Source organism: Columba livia, chromosome Z (assembly GCF_036013475.1).
Source record: "Columba livia isolate bColLiv1 breed racing homer chromosome Z, bColLiv1.pat.W.v2, whole genome shotgun sequence".
NCBI lineage: Eukaryota > Metazoa > Chordata > Aves > Columbiformes > Columbidae > Columba > Columba livia.
Window position 1 is genome coordinate 40,210,243 of NC_088642.1, and position 12,720 is coordinate 40,222,962.

Consider the following 12,720-nt stretch of genomic DNA (forward strand, 5'->3'; position numbering starts at 1 on the left):
TTTACCAACACTTTACAACTCTAAGACTTCTATTAGAAACCCATGCATCTACCTAAGATCTGAACATAGATTTAAATTTATACCTCGGTCATGCATTTTGCATGATGCTACTGTTCAGCCCTGAAAGTCATTCTAACTGGTTGCCTCAGAGCAAGTGTTCTACATATTAGATACTAAAAATTAAGCCTTCACTGCAGAAGAGGAAGTCAGGCAAAAGACAGGCCTATTCAAAAGAAATAAGGAAAAACATTGGAAGTGGTTGCTTTATTTTCTATATGGCTATGTTATTGCTTATCAAAGGATCTCTTAATCTTTTACTGTAAATTGCGTGAAAATAAACATGATTTTGACACCAGATCCTATAGATAATTCTGTATTTATACATCTGAATTCAATGAAGATTTTCCATTATCAATTGAAGCTTTGCCAGTAATGTAAATCCAAAGAAACTTTGCCTACACAATACTATACAAAGGACTTAGTAAAATTAAATTGTGGTGAAAGTGGCTGTGTAGTGTTCTTCATCCTGAAACAGATACCTAATTTTAGTCCAGAATTTTCTTTAATAGTCCTTGAGACTAGATAATCTTCACAGAATAACCTATATGAAAAGTGTTTTACTGTGAATCTGAGGAAGTAATTATGAATGAAAAACTCATTCTCTTCATCTTATTAAAATGTTATTTTTGACTGCAAGGTTAAAGATCAGTATCATTCATTACTGATTATTTAAGAAAACAAAATTACTGGGCTCAGCATTCGTTTGTCTAAATAGCACAACTGTGAAAATATGTGTGTGCTTGGACAACTGCCATTTATTTTCAGATAGCTGGGAATTTCAGTATCTATTGATATATAGTTACCTCTGTTGCAAAGAAATTTTCCTTCTTTCTATCAATAAAACTTTTAGATTATTTGCCAATTGTAAACATACACATTCCCTTAGCATTCTTAAATCAAAGAGTATAACCTCATTCAAATTAGAATGTGGGAAAGTTTCTTACCTAAATATAAATAAATCATAGGTCCTGCATACAATATTAGCCCTAATACCTGCCAATTTAGCCCTGTAAAATCATCTTTTCTCAAAATATGACTAATTTCATTAAAACAGACATAAAAATTGCATTTGTATCCCTTTTTGGTTGCATACTGAGACCTTATTTTGTAATACTTTAAAGAACACTTTGATTATAAAGTCTTGTATGAGATCCTCAAGACCAGCGCAAACCAAAATATGCTGGCCTTTGCAAATTTGCAAATGATTTAAAGTACACATGAGGGTGAACCATAGTTTTTTTGTGTCTCATTATTATTGAGCTTTTATTAAGCTCTTCCCTTCGACTTCTAGGCATTCTCAGAAATACACTGAATGATCACATTTACTGCATGATAACCTAAAAAATGTTTTAAAATGTGCATTAAATAGTATGGACATGGGACAATATTTTCAAAAAAAACCAACTTCTTCACAGAACTTTAGGAATGCTTAATTATAAAGAAGAAGGAAAAAACTGTGTCTGAGAAGTTTGTAGCTGGGATTTAAGTAACTGTGTATTGCAGCCTGTAAATGGAGCAGGTCTATCACTTCCCTAATGTGCCTCCATTCCTGACTGGCATGTGTCTGAGTCCTGTTTTATTAGGAGTGCATGTACTTTGCAGCAGTTAAAAAATAAACAAAAGGTTGATCTATTGTAAGAGCGAGATAAGGACTCAGCAAAACAAGTCGATTCAATGTGAATCACGCTAAGCCATTTATTACAGAAACAAGTCTCCTTATATACGTAACTATATTCTAATCACGCATCCACGCTCCAAGCATGGATTCGCTAAATATTGTGGGCTGTCCATGCGCTGGAGTCTCACTGATGATACGTCCTATGATTCACGCCACGCCAGGACCCCGGTGATTGTGGAACGCCCCTCTCTCTCAGAGCAGATTCTGTTCTCAGCTTCTCTAAGAAGCCTTGAGATTCCTTTGAGCCTGACTAATTCAGCAACAAATCTTTATCTATCAAAACCCCTCCACAATCTATTAACAAATCAGATTCAGTCCCTCCTTCATTTACCCTTTGTTAACTTATTGTGTTAATTCCTCCTAAAGACAAAACTCACAAAATACTGTAGCCAAATTTGGTTAACCAGAAATATCAGCATAGAAGGTAGTCTTTTGGTCTCAACAGAATAATAGATGTTTTTTCTAACAGCTTTACTGAACATTGCACCAAATCTTTGTATGCAATTTAGGCTGAAACTATCAGATACTGAAACATGTATTTACATCTTAAAGCTTTTAAGTCCTACTGGCATTTTTAATGACATTTCCCCACTGACAATGATTATCTAATGTTGAACCAGTGCCTAAATCCTGAAGTTTCATTTACAGATGACTAACAGATTGTTCCATCTCCAAGTTGACATCATGAAGGCCCCAATATATAGTCCTTGACTTGCTGGACAGATATATGTATCGCTAGAAAAGCTTGCTCACATAGACATGCTTGATATCCTAAAGCTAAATAAAATGTTTTATTTTAATTCTAGACAGTGCAGCTGAAGAAGCAGGACTTCAGGTTGGGGATATTCTCATAGCAGTCAATGGAATTGATGTCACCAACATGCCACATTCAGAAGCTGCCAATCTGGCAAGGAAAGGTAAGTTTGATATCACAGTATATTACAAGTGTGGGTCACAATTGCTGTATAATGCTCCAAATACATCCAGACAAGTTGGGTGAAGAATGCAGCAGAAATCTTAGTTAACAGTTTAGTGCATCAGTCTTTAATATGACAGTATTGCGTAAGTCACTTTTCATCTCAAACTTGCTCAGAACACAGAAGAAAACGGGCATACAAAATATTCCCCAAAGAGTACATGTGACAATATTTTTGCTCTCCTGCCTTAAAGAATGTGACCTAGAAAGTCCTCAAAGTGACTGTAGAGACATCAATACCTTATTTATAACTTATACTTCCTCAGAGAGAGACTTCACAGCTTGGTTCAGTGCACCCAATGGTTATTTCTCTGTCACCAAGACCTAAAGTCTAGTCAGGAGAGCAAAAAAGCTGTTTCATGAGGCATCCTTTTGCAGCACCACAAAAACAAGAAGTCAGTGATATTAATCTGTATATTCTTCCTAGAATTTTGATGACTAAAATCTGAAGATAGCCATGTTTGCATGCCGAAAGTTAATCTACTGCAGCTCTTTTATTTCTACCAGATATGGTTTTGAAAAGGGCTGATAGGAAATTCCAGAAATTAGAATTCCTTTACAAGACATTGACACATACAACTTAACACATACAAAGTTCTTCAATTATAGAGATGCCATTGCTATTGTTATATTTAAGTGTATGTTGAGTCTTATAATAGATAAATCTCTGATTACTGGGTATTTTTAACTCCTCGGAGAACATCCCCTGGCCTAAATCTTGGCACACAGACAGCATTCCCAAAGTCAAATATCCCCAAAAAAAGAAACCCAGCAAATGTTTTGCTAATGAAAATATGTTGTACTCACATTGTCAATCCTCTTCAAGGCGTTGCCCCCTGCTCTGAATTCGTATCTGATAGAATCAAAATTTCAGGCTCTTATGGTCAAAGATGTATTGATAGCACCAGCAAATTCTATTAAATTGTACCTCGTTGATAACAATAACACATTTTCAGACAATCTTGCAACTGAACATCTCCTTTGAGCACCCACCTTTTGCAGATAATAAGCAGACACTTTAGCACAGATTAGCCTCCAACAGCAAAGCCCCTCAGTGAGGGGCACAAATAGCAGAAAAGGTTAGTAGGCTCCAAGATACGGAAAAGAAAGAATTCTCAAGGGCCCTTGTAAGCTGACGGGGACTGAAGGTGCCCCTAAGAGCATTCTCATCAATCTTTGTCTAAACCACAATTTATGTATAGCCGTTTGAGCAAGGAAATCCAACCAATTCTTTAAATTGCTAAAATATGCAAGCACCTAAGCTTGTAAAGTTAGGTCACAAAAATTGTTTTAACAAGTGTTTTCAGATAGCTGGTTCCATTACTAGTCCTCAACAAAAAATTAGTTTAATTTCTGAATTTCTGTTAGAGGGCAAATTTTGCTTGATTTAATTCACCATTTCTGAGGCTGCTTTGCTCATTGCTTCTTCTATAAGCTACATTAGGAAGAGAAGGGCAAGAACACTGCCTTCCTGCTCCATACTGTGTAGGAGTATCAAAAAATATTTACAGACTGGATTAATTTTAACCTATGTTTTCACATTCTTCATGTAATATTTTAGGTTCTGATATCCTGACTATGGTGGTGGGATCAGATATCAGCCGTTACCCTAACACCCCCAGACCTACCTGCCGAGGATATTTGCACAAACGAACACAGTCAGCAATATTGAAGGGCTGGAGAAAGAGGTGGTTTGTGCTGAAACATAATGGCTACCTACACTATTACAAACACAAGAAGGTAAGGAGGGAGGGTGGTGAGGAAGTGAGCTATTTCCTGAACTATAAAGTGCAGCAGTATTTTACTCAGATTTACAGATTGTTATCTTGCTGCGTAGTATTTACATAACAGCACCAGCACTAAAGATGTTTTTATATGTGGTGTATAGAGGACACTTGTTGAGCAGTTACAGAATCACAGAATCACGGAATCACAGAATGTTAGAGATTGGAAGGGACCTCGAAAGATCAATCCCCCTACCGGAGCAGAAACACCTAGATGAGTTTACACAAGAAGGAGTCCAGGCAGATCTTGAATGCCTCCAGAGTAGGAGACTCCACAACCTCCCTGGGCAGCCTGTTCCAGTGTTCTGTCACCCTCTCTTCTCAACTTTAAATGGAACCTTCTGTGTTCCAGTTTATACCCATTGCCCCTTGTTGGTTGTCACCGAGAAGAGCCTGGCTGCATCCTCACGACACTCACCCTTTACATATTTATAAACATTAATGAGGTCACCCCTCAGTCTCCTCTTCTCCAAGCTAAAGAGACCCAGCTCCCTCAGCCTTTCCTCATACGGGAGATGCTCCACTCCCTTAATCATCTTTATTGCCCTACACTGGACTCTCTCCAGCAGTTCCCTGTCCTTCTTGACCTGAGGGGCCCAGAACTGGACACAGTATTCCAGATGCGGTCTCACCAGGGCAGAGTAGAGGGGAAGGAGAACATCTCTCAACCTACTAACCACCCCCCTTCTAATACACCCCAGGATGCCATTGGCCTTCTTGGCCACAAGGGCGCAGTGCTGGCTCATGGTCATCCTGCTGTCCACCAGGACCCCCAGGTCCCTTTTCCTCTCTAATAGGTCATTCCCCAACTTATACTGGAACCTGGGGTTGTTTCTACCCAGATGCAAGACTCTACACTTTCCCTTGTTATATTTCATTAAATTTTCCCCTGCCCAACTCTCCAGCCTGTCAAGGTCACACTGGATGGCAGCACAGCCTTCTGGCATATCAGCCACTCCTCCCAGCTTCATGTCATCAGCAAACTTGCTGATAGTACACTCTATTCCCTCATCCAAATCATTGATGAATATATTGAATAATATAGGCCCCAGTACTGACCCCTGAGGCACTCCACTAGATACAGACCTCCAACTAGACTCCACCCCGTTGACCACGACTCTCTGGCTTCTTCCCTTCAGCCAGTTCGCAGTCCACCTCACTACCCGGTCATCCAGACCACACTCCCTCAATTTAGCTTTGAGGATGCTGTGGGAGACTGTCAAATGCCTTACTCAAGTCAAGGTAGACCATGTCCACTGCTCTGCCATCATCCATCCATCTTGTTATGTCCTCGTAAAAGTCAATGAGGTTGGTCAAGCATGCCTTCTCTTTGGTGAAGCCATGTTGACTGCCCCTAATGACCCTCTTATCCCTGCTATGCCTTGAGATGGCACCAAGAATAAGTTGTTCCATCAGTTTCCCAGAGATGGAGGTGAGGCTGACTGGTCTATAGTTAACCGGGTTCTCCCTCTTGCCCTTTTTGAAGACTGGAGTGACATTTGCTTTCCTCCAGTCCTCAGGCACCTCTCCCATTTCCCAAGACTTGGCAAAGATGATGGAGAGTGGTCCAGCAATTACCTCAGCCAGCTCCCTCAGCACCTGTGGGTGCATCCCATCCGGCCCCATGGATTTATGGATGTCCAGATTGCCTAACTGCTCCCTAACCCAGTCCTCATCAACCGAGGCAGACTCCTCCATTGTCCTGCCTTCTTCTGGGGCCTCAGCAGTATGGGGGTGCTTTGTGAAGAGAAATATTTTACTTGGCTTTAAACTGAGGGTCCATTTCAATATGGTGTAATTTACAACCTTTATGTTGTATAGTGAGTCTTACTGGCCCATAATCAATAAAGACATTACATGTATAAAGAAAAGGGAAAAACAACAACACACGAACAAACACCAAAAACAAAAAACAGAGTTTCTTCTTGAAGCAGCTCCCTCTGGGGGTCTCTGTCCACCAGGTTCAGGTACAGCTCTGGGAGGCAGAAGCAGGTGCTGGCCATCCCCATCCCACACCCAGTGTGGGGGATCCGCAGGCAGCGGTCAGTGGGTGGTGGGCATGGCTCACTGTCCTGGCCATTGCAGAGCTGGTGAACTCAACTGCCCTACAGTATCATTTTACTATAGTGAGGCAGTTCAGGGAGTGCTGCATGTTATTACAAGTTACTAATCTCTCCCCCTGTGTGGCTTAGTGATTAAGTTATGTCTGTAAAACTAAATGGATTTCAAAGCCTGTGATGTGTTCAGCACTTTTTTTGTGGTAAAATATTTTACAGCTTGTAAAAAAGATTAAAGTTTATCCACTTAGCATTCGTTTTAACCTGATATCAAGATAACTTAGTGAGCCTGATTTATCGTTAGATGAAGTCCATGTAACTTCCAGGGAATCTCCTAGGTAGCCAATCATGACACCAAGCTGGGAGGAGTGGCTGACAGGCCAGAAGGTTGTGCGGTCATCCAGCGAGACCTGGACAGGCTGGAGAGTTGGGCAGGGGAAAATTTAATGAACTATAAAAGGGGTAAGTGTAGAGTCTTGCATCTGGGCAGGAACAACCCCAGGTTCCAGTATAAGTTGGGAAACAACCTGTTAGAGAGCAGCATAGGGGAAAGGGACCTGGGGGTCCTGGTGGACAGCAGGATGACCATGGGCCAGGACTGTGCCCTTGTGGCCAAGAAGGCCGATGGCATCCTGGGATGTATTAGAAACGGGGTGGTTAGTAGGTTGAGAGATGTTCTCCTTCCCCTCTACTCTGCCCTGGTGAGACCGCATCTGGAATATTGTGTCCAGTTCTGGGCCCCTCAGGTCAAGAAGGACAGGGAACTGCTGGAGAGAGTCCAGCGTAGGGCAATAAGGATGATTAAGGGAGTGGAGCATCTCCCGTATGAGGAAAGGCTGAGGGAGCTGGGTCTCTTTAGCTTGGAGAAGAAGAGACTGAGGGGTGACCTCATTAATGTTTATAAATATGTAAAGGGTGAGTGTCGTGAGGATGCAGCCAGGCTCTTCTCGGTGACAACCGACAAGGGACAATGGGTATAAACTGGAACACAAAAGGTTCCATTTAAAGTTGAGAATAGAGGGTGACAGAACACTGGAACAGACTGCCCAGGGAGGTTGTGGAGTCTACTTCTCTGGAGACATTCAGACCCTGCCTGGACTCATTCCTGTTTAACCTCATCTAAGTGTTCCTGCTCTGACAGGGGGATTGGGCTAGATGATCTTTCAAGGTCCCTTCCAACCCCTAACATTCTGTGATTCTGTGATTCTATGAAGGGTATCTGTGGAAATATAAGCTGGTTAGAAACAGGTAGAAATGGGTTTGTCTACAACAAACAATTGGAACACATACCAATGAAATACACCCATGTCCACCCTTAATCAAAACTACATGATAACCTGACTATGACACCAAGTCCTTGCCCTGTAAATAGTTCTTATCTTTGCTAACATAGTCACACAGCTGCTGGTCAACTCAGCCTGTGAAGGATGTAGACATACATGTACACGCATACACATGTAGACATACCAGCACAATTTTGCCATATGATCTAGACAACAAGATACTGTAAAGGAAGTTCAACCAACAGAAGATAATATGGAAGTTAATACTGCAGAGTTCACTACTGATCATGAATCTATCTTTATACTGTTTTTTTGATACTATGTAATCTCTCTTATTTCATACATCAATCTACCGTCTACGTATTTCAATTTTGATGCTCACACATATTAGCCTGTTTGGTCATTTTTTTTCCATGAATAGTAGAGCCACTCCAGTAAAATCCTCACTTGAAAATTTCCCTTTTTAGTAAAAACTAGAAAACAAATTATTTTTACCTCAGAGACGCTGATGCTATGATTACCAAGGACTGTAATTTGAAGATTGAAAGGGTTCATCTTTCTCTATAGCTCAAGATCTCTGATACCCTCCACAGTGCATTCTGGTCTCTCCTGATGATTCTAAGGACAGTTTTTCAGGGAAAATACTGTAAAGATGAAGAAAATAATTTGCATGAGGCACTGAAGCTTCACATCCACGCTGAAATTAATCAAGCTTTTGATGTTTAAGTTTCTTGTTCAATACCAAAAACCTCTGTGGGAAAAATCATTTTGTAAGAATTAGAGTTCTAGAAAAAGCTCTCTTTTCCACAGTTCTCTGTCAACTGGACATTTCCAGCAGAAAATGTGATGGGCTTATTTCTATGCATATGCCATGATAGACACACTACCCATCTAATCAGGATTATGCTGTAAAACCATTCAGAATACAACACAGCAGTCTGACTTTTGACCATAGTCATTTAAACACTACTTATTCTGGACTCAAAACAAAAAAAGATAAACAAATCACACAGTAAAAAGAATACAAACATATAGGCACATTTGCTAGGAGACAATTTTATCCTTGTCAGGTCCTTCATCAAACTCCTGAAATGTATAAAAAAACCCTGTAGTTATGCCTTTTAAACACTCTCCACTTTCCAGTCAATTAAGTACCTCTGAACACAGGGAGTGTTAGATAAATGGGATTGAGGATTAGAAGGTTCTCCATAATCTTACATTCAATATTTAAATAAATATTATTTCTTTCAACTAGCAGGTTTCCTTTTAACTCTGTCTTTTCTTCCTCAGCCTTGTTTACTGCACTGAAAAAATAACTATTTCAATCATAACAACCTTTTGTTTTGAAAGTAGTTCTTTAGTCACTGAAAGCATGTGTTTGGTTTTGCTTAAAAAGAGAAAATAAATTTAAAGCACTGCACAAACATCTTATAGCAATAACTACTGCTTGTTTTCTTGCATTATCCAAGACTAGTCCCGTTCAACCACTTTTCAAATTATTTCATGCCATTTTTTGCCAGTTTCTCTCTGTTTCTGAACTCCAAATAATACATTGAAATGCTGCAATACTATTTTAACATCTGAAAGCACAGGGACCTTCTTTACTGCCTCATGTGCTTACAGAGTAGTATGAAGAGTAGTTTAGTAAGACGTAAGACAGACACCTATATACAAATACATTTCTTCAATACTGAGAGATCCAATGCCCAAATGAAGTCAGAGGAAACTCAACTGGACTTGTTGGCACTTCTCTCAGTATGGTTTCTATCAGGGCATAAGAAGAACAATGCATACAGATGCTGCTCATCCCACTTTATTTTCTAAGAGAATTACCAATAATGTGCTTAGTTTAACACAGCATTAATGTAATAATTCAACTGCATGATTAAGTTGGAAACGTTATGTTCCAGACCTTGCTTCACTCAGGAGGAAGAATTTTTCCACTTAGTGGATATAAGATGGTCTTTGAAACAGTTCATTGAAGGCAAGAATAATTCAGGGAGACAAAAATATTTCAGGATAATCTCATGCCAGTATCCAACAAACTAACCAGAGTCATCAATTTTCAGGTCTTGATTTTGGTGTTAAGAACAGCAACTTACATTGCTGTAATTCCAATTACTCTAGCAAGGTCATGCCCGATTTTCCTGTGTAAGAGACAACCAGGCGTTTTATTTATGCCTGAAGGGGTGCATATAATGTTTTGTTATGGAGAAAGGAAAAGGTGTTTCATCTTCTGATTTAGCCCATATTAACAAACATAGAGAGCTACATTTCCTCATCATTGCCATTTACATGCAGAAATTATCCATTCTGAGCTTTCCTTTTCTAACCTGTCTTAAGAGAGATTGATGTTTTCAGAGCTTTTTACATATTGACTGGCCCACGTAATTGCTGCTTGTTTTAGACTCATCTCTATTCAATCACATGTTAATGAACTGATAGCTGTTGCAACAGATTCGGTCAGTTTACATACAATGTCATTTTGTTTTCCCTCAAAGAGATGCTGCTACTGACTTCGACGCTACAATCCATATAAGTAAATAGAACATGTTTTTCATCTCAGTGGACGTAGCTAAATTTGCAACCTCAGAGCAGAAATATTGGACACATTGGGTGAGAACCTTGTTTTTTGTAAATTAGTGAGATCTGTGGAGATACAATGATTTCTCATATTTTTGCCTACACTTAGCAGCAGTGGAGTTCCACTAGGCGCTCTTCAGTTCTGACTTCCCATTGTCCAGATCACTGTATCTGCTCAAACATTGCTATTTCCTTATTTGCCAATGTGCCCAGTTTTTCTGCGAAAGGAAAGGTATCTGTACATTGTGAGGAGATAGACAATGGTGTACACTTAGGTCCTACCCCGAAGAGAATATAAGCAACTGAGTTTCTTGTGCCTGAACTTACACACGTTTTTTTTCAGGGAAAGCTGAAAGTATGTCAGCATAGTCAAGCATTGATCCTTTCTTTACAGATAGCAGTGCCTGCTGCTCTAAAACTAGCATTTGCTGCTCAGCACAGTAAACACAAAATCACCACAAAAAAAGCGTGTGGTCAAAACTTCAGTGTTGGACAGAGAAACCTTATTCAGTTTTACATGAGACCAGTTAGATAACAAAGTCAATTTAGCTGCAGCAGTAGAGCATCACCTCAACAAGTCAAGTAAGTCCACACAGATCTCTGAGCTGCCATCACCAAGTAGCTTTGAGAACCTGTCAGCTAACTTGAAAACTTTACACCATGCTGCAGCCTTCAGGGTAAAAAAAATAATGATCTTGCAAAACCATTGAAAAGAAGGAACATAATTCCTGGGACCCAGGAACAAATGGGCCAGTAATGGGTTTAAAATCCATGGAGCATGCATTCCTCTATCATGAAGACATGCCTGCTAGAGAGCTAACAGTGTTCTAGGCTCAATAGGAAAGCACCAGGATAAAGAAAACGTTATAGCCAAAAACATGTTTCCCAAAATTCCTCATTAAAAATACCCATCATGGAAGGAGCTCAGCTAATTAAATGCTGAGATTTATACAAATCCACTAAAAATGTCGGTCAATTCATTGTTGATTTCTTGCAGTTTCTTAAGACTGGATTAAAATATGTATAATAAGTGACTTGTGGGGGTCAAAAATAAAAAAAATAAAAAAATAAAAAAAGAGAGAGAAAATAAGTAGATTTGATAAATTTAAAAGAATTAACAAAATATCGTGTTTGTAACAATTCCTTAGTTCCTCTCTGCTTTGTGTCTTGCTATGTTCCTAGGAATTATTTCCAGTTCCTTTTCCACAAATAGACCCTGCGAAAGCAGATAGTGAGACAGATAACTGATCTAGTACCTGAAAAGGAAAATATTAAATAAATATCACTGAGGTTATGGTCTAGAAGATGCTGTAAAAGTGATTGGGTCCAAACAGGAAAGTGTTATCAATGTATCTCCTTTGGAGACTTCCTTTCCAGAAAAAAAGAAACTGATGTATTTTTGTCAAATCAGCTTTGTCTGTAAGGTCCTTATATTACTTTTGTCATTTATTCTGTTTGTCTCTCCAATTGCATCAGCTTAGAACTATGTGGAACAATAGTATTTAGGAATAAATGTCTAAACAGCTTGACTTTACTGCCAGCATTTTGTCTGGACTTGAAGAAAAGTCAAAAGAAGAAACTGTGACAGGAACAAAGTAGAGGCAGTTAAGTTACAAGGAGTAGTCAAGGTGTAAATCACTATACTGACAGTAGAAAAGAGCATGCGTGCTTTAGAGATTCAGATGTAGCAGGAGTTGGAACTGTGAATAAAGAGAAAACTCACCTTCTTGTCTAGCCCAGGCCTCACAGAAATGACCTTCATTTTAATTCAGGATTGTAATGCTCTGAAATATGCTGTAACAAAACTGCAACACATACTCTTGAGAAGTGCTCTCACTGAAGACAGTGGAAGCAAAGGGGAGAGATGTGCTTTGTTCAGTCTTCATTATGATTATATATAAGAATGTCCATTTAAAAAAGAATTATGATTTCTTAGGCTTAGCAGTTTAATGCCTTTAGGAATCCCTTAGGCACCATGTGAGTGTCTAAGGCAAAGTTTCTCAAAGCTGAGGCACAGGCAGCTGGAAAAAATGTGCATTTCTTAACATCCAAAAGCAATTAGACTCCAGCTTGGTAAACAGCTGTTACATCACCCAAATGATGTTTCAGTTATGAAGCCAGTCCATTTCAATAGCTCAAAGGAATCTTGCCTTCTCAGCTTATTGCAGTTTAATGCAGCCAGCACACTGGCAATTAAGTATTGCTCAGATAATTATACAGTGTTATTTACATTCAAAGGGGTCCGTAACCTTCACTTTTGCTCCACAGCAGAATGCTTTACTCATTTATAATTCTTTAG

At 39.4% G+C, this 12,720-nt stretch overlaps 1 protein-coding gene and 1 long non-coding RNA gene across 2 annotated transcripts in view; one reads left to right on the forward strand and one right to left on the reverse strand.

The window, feature by feature from the left end:
* The window catches only part of LOC102087994 (uncharacterized), a 53,306-nt gene that overhangs the window by 23,684 nt on the left and 16,902 nt on the right, over positions 1–12,720 (forward strand). Inside the window, exons 7-8 of the mRNA XM_021288075.2 lie at positions 2,545–2,655; positions 4,276–4,454. Of these exons, the coding sequence (XP_021143750.1) occupies positions 2,545–2,655; positions 4,276–4,454 (290 nt within the window). The remainder of the gene's footprint in view (positions 1–2,544; positions 2,656–4,275; positions 4,455–12,720) is intronic.
* Positions 3,519–12,472, reverse strand: LOC135577260 (uncharacterized). Its single transcript, XR_010468855.1, has 3 exons — positions 12,145–12,472; positions 8,334–8,482; positions 3,519–3,567 (listed from the first exon to the last, which is right to left on the reverse strand). It is a non-coding gene; the product is annotated as an uncharacterized LOC135577260 (long non-coding RNA).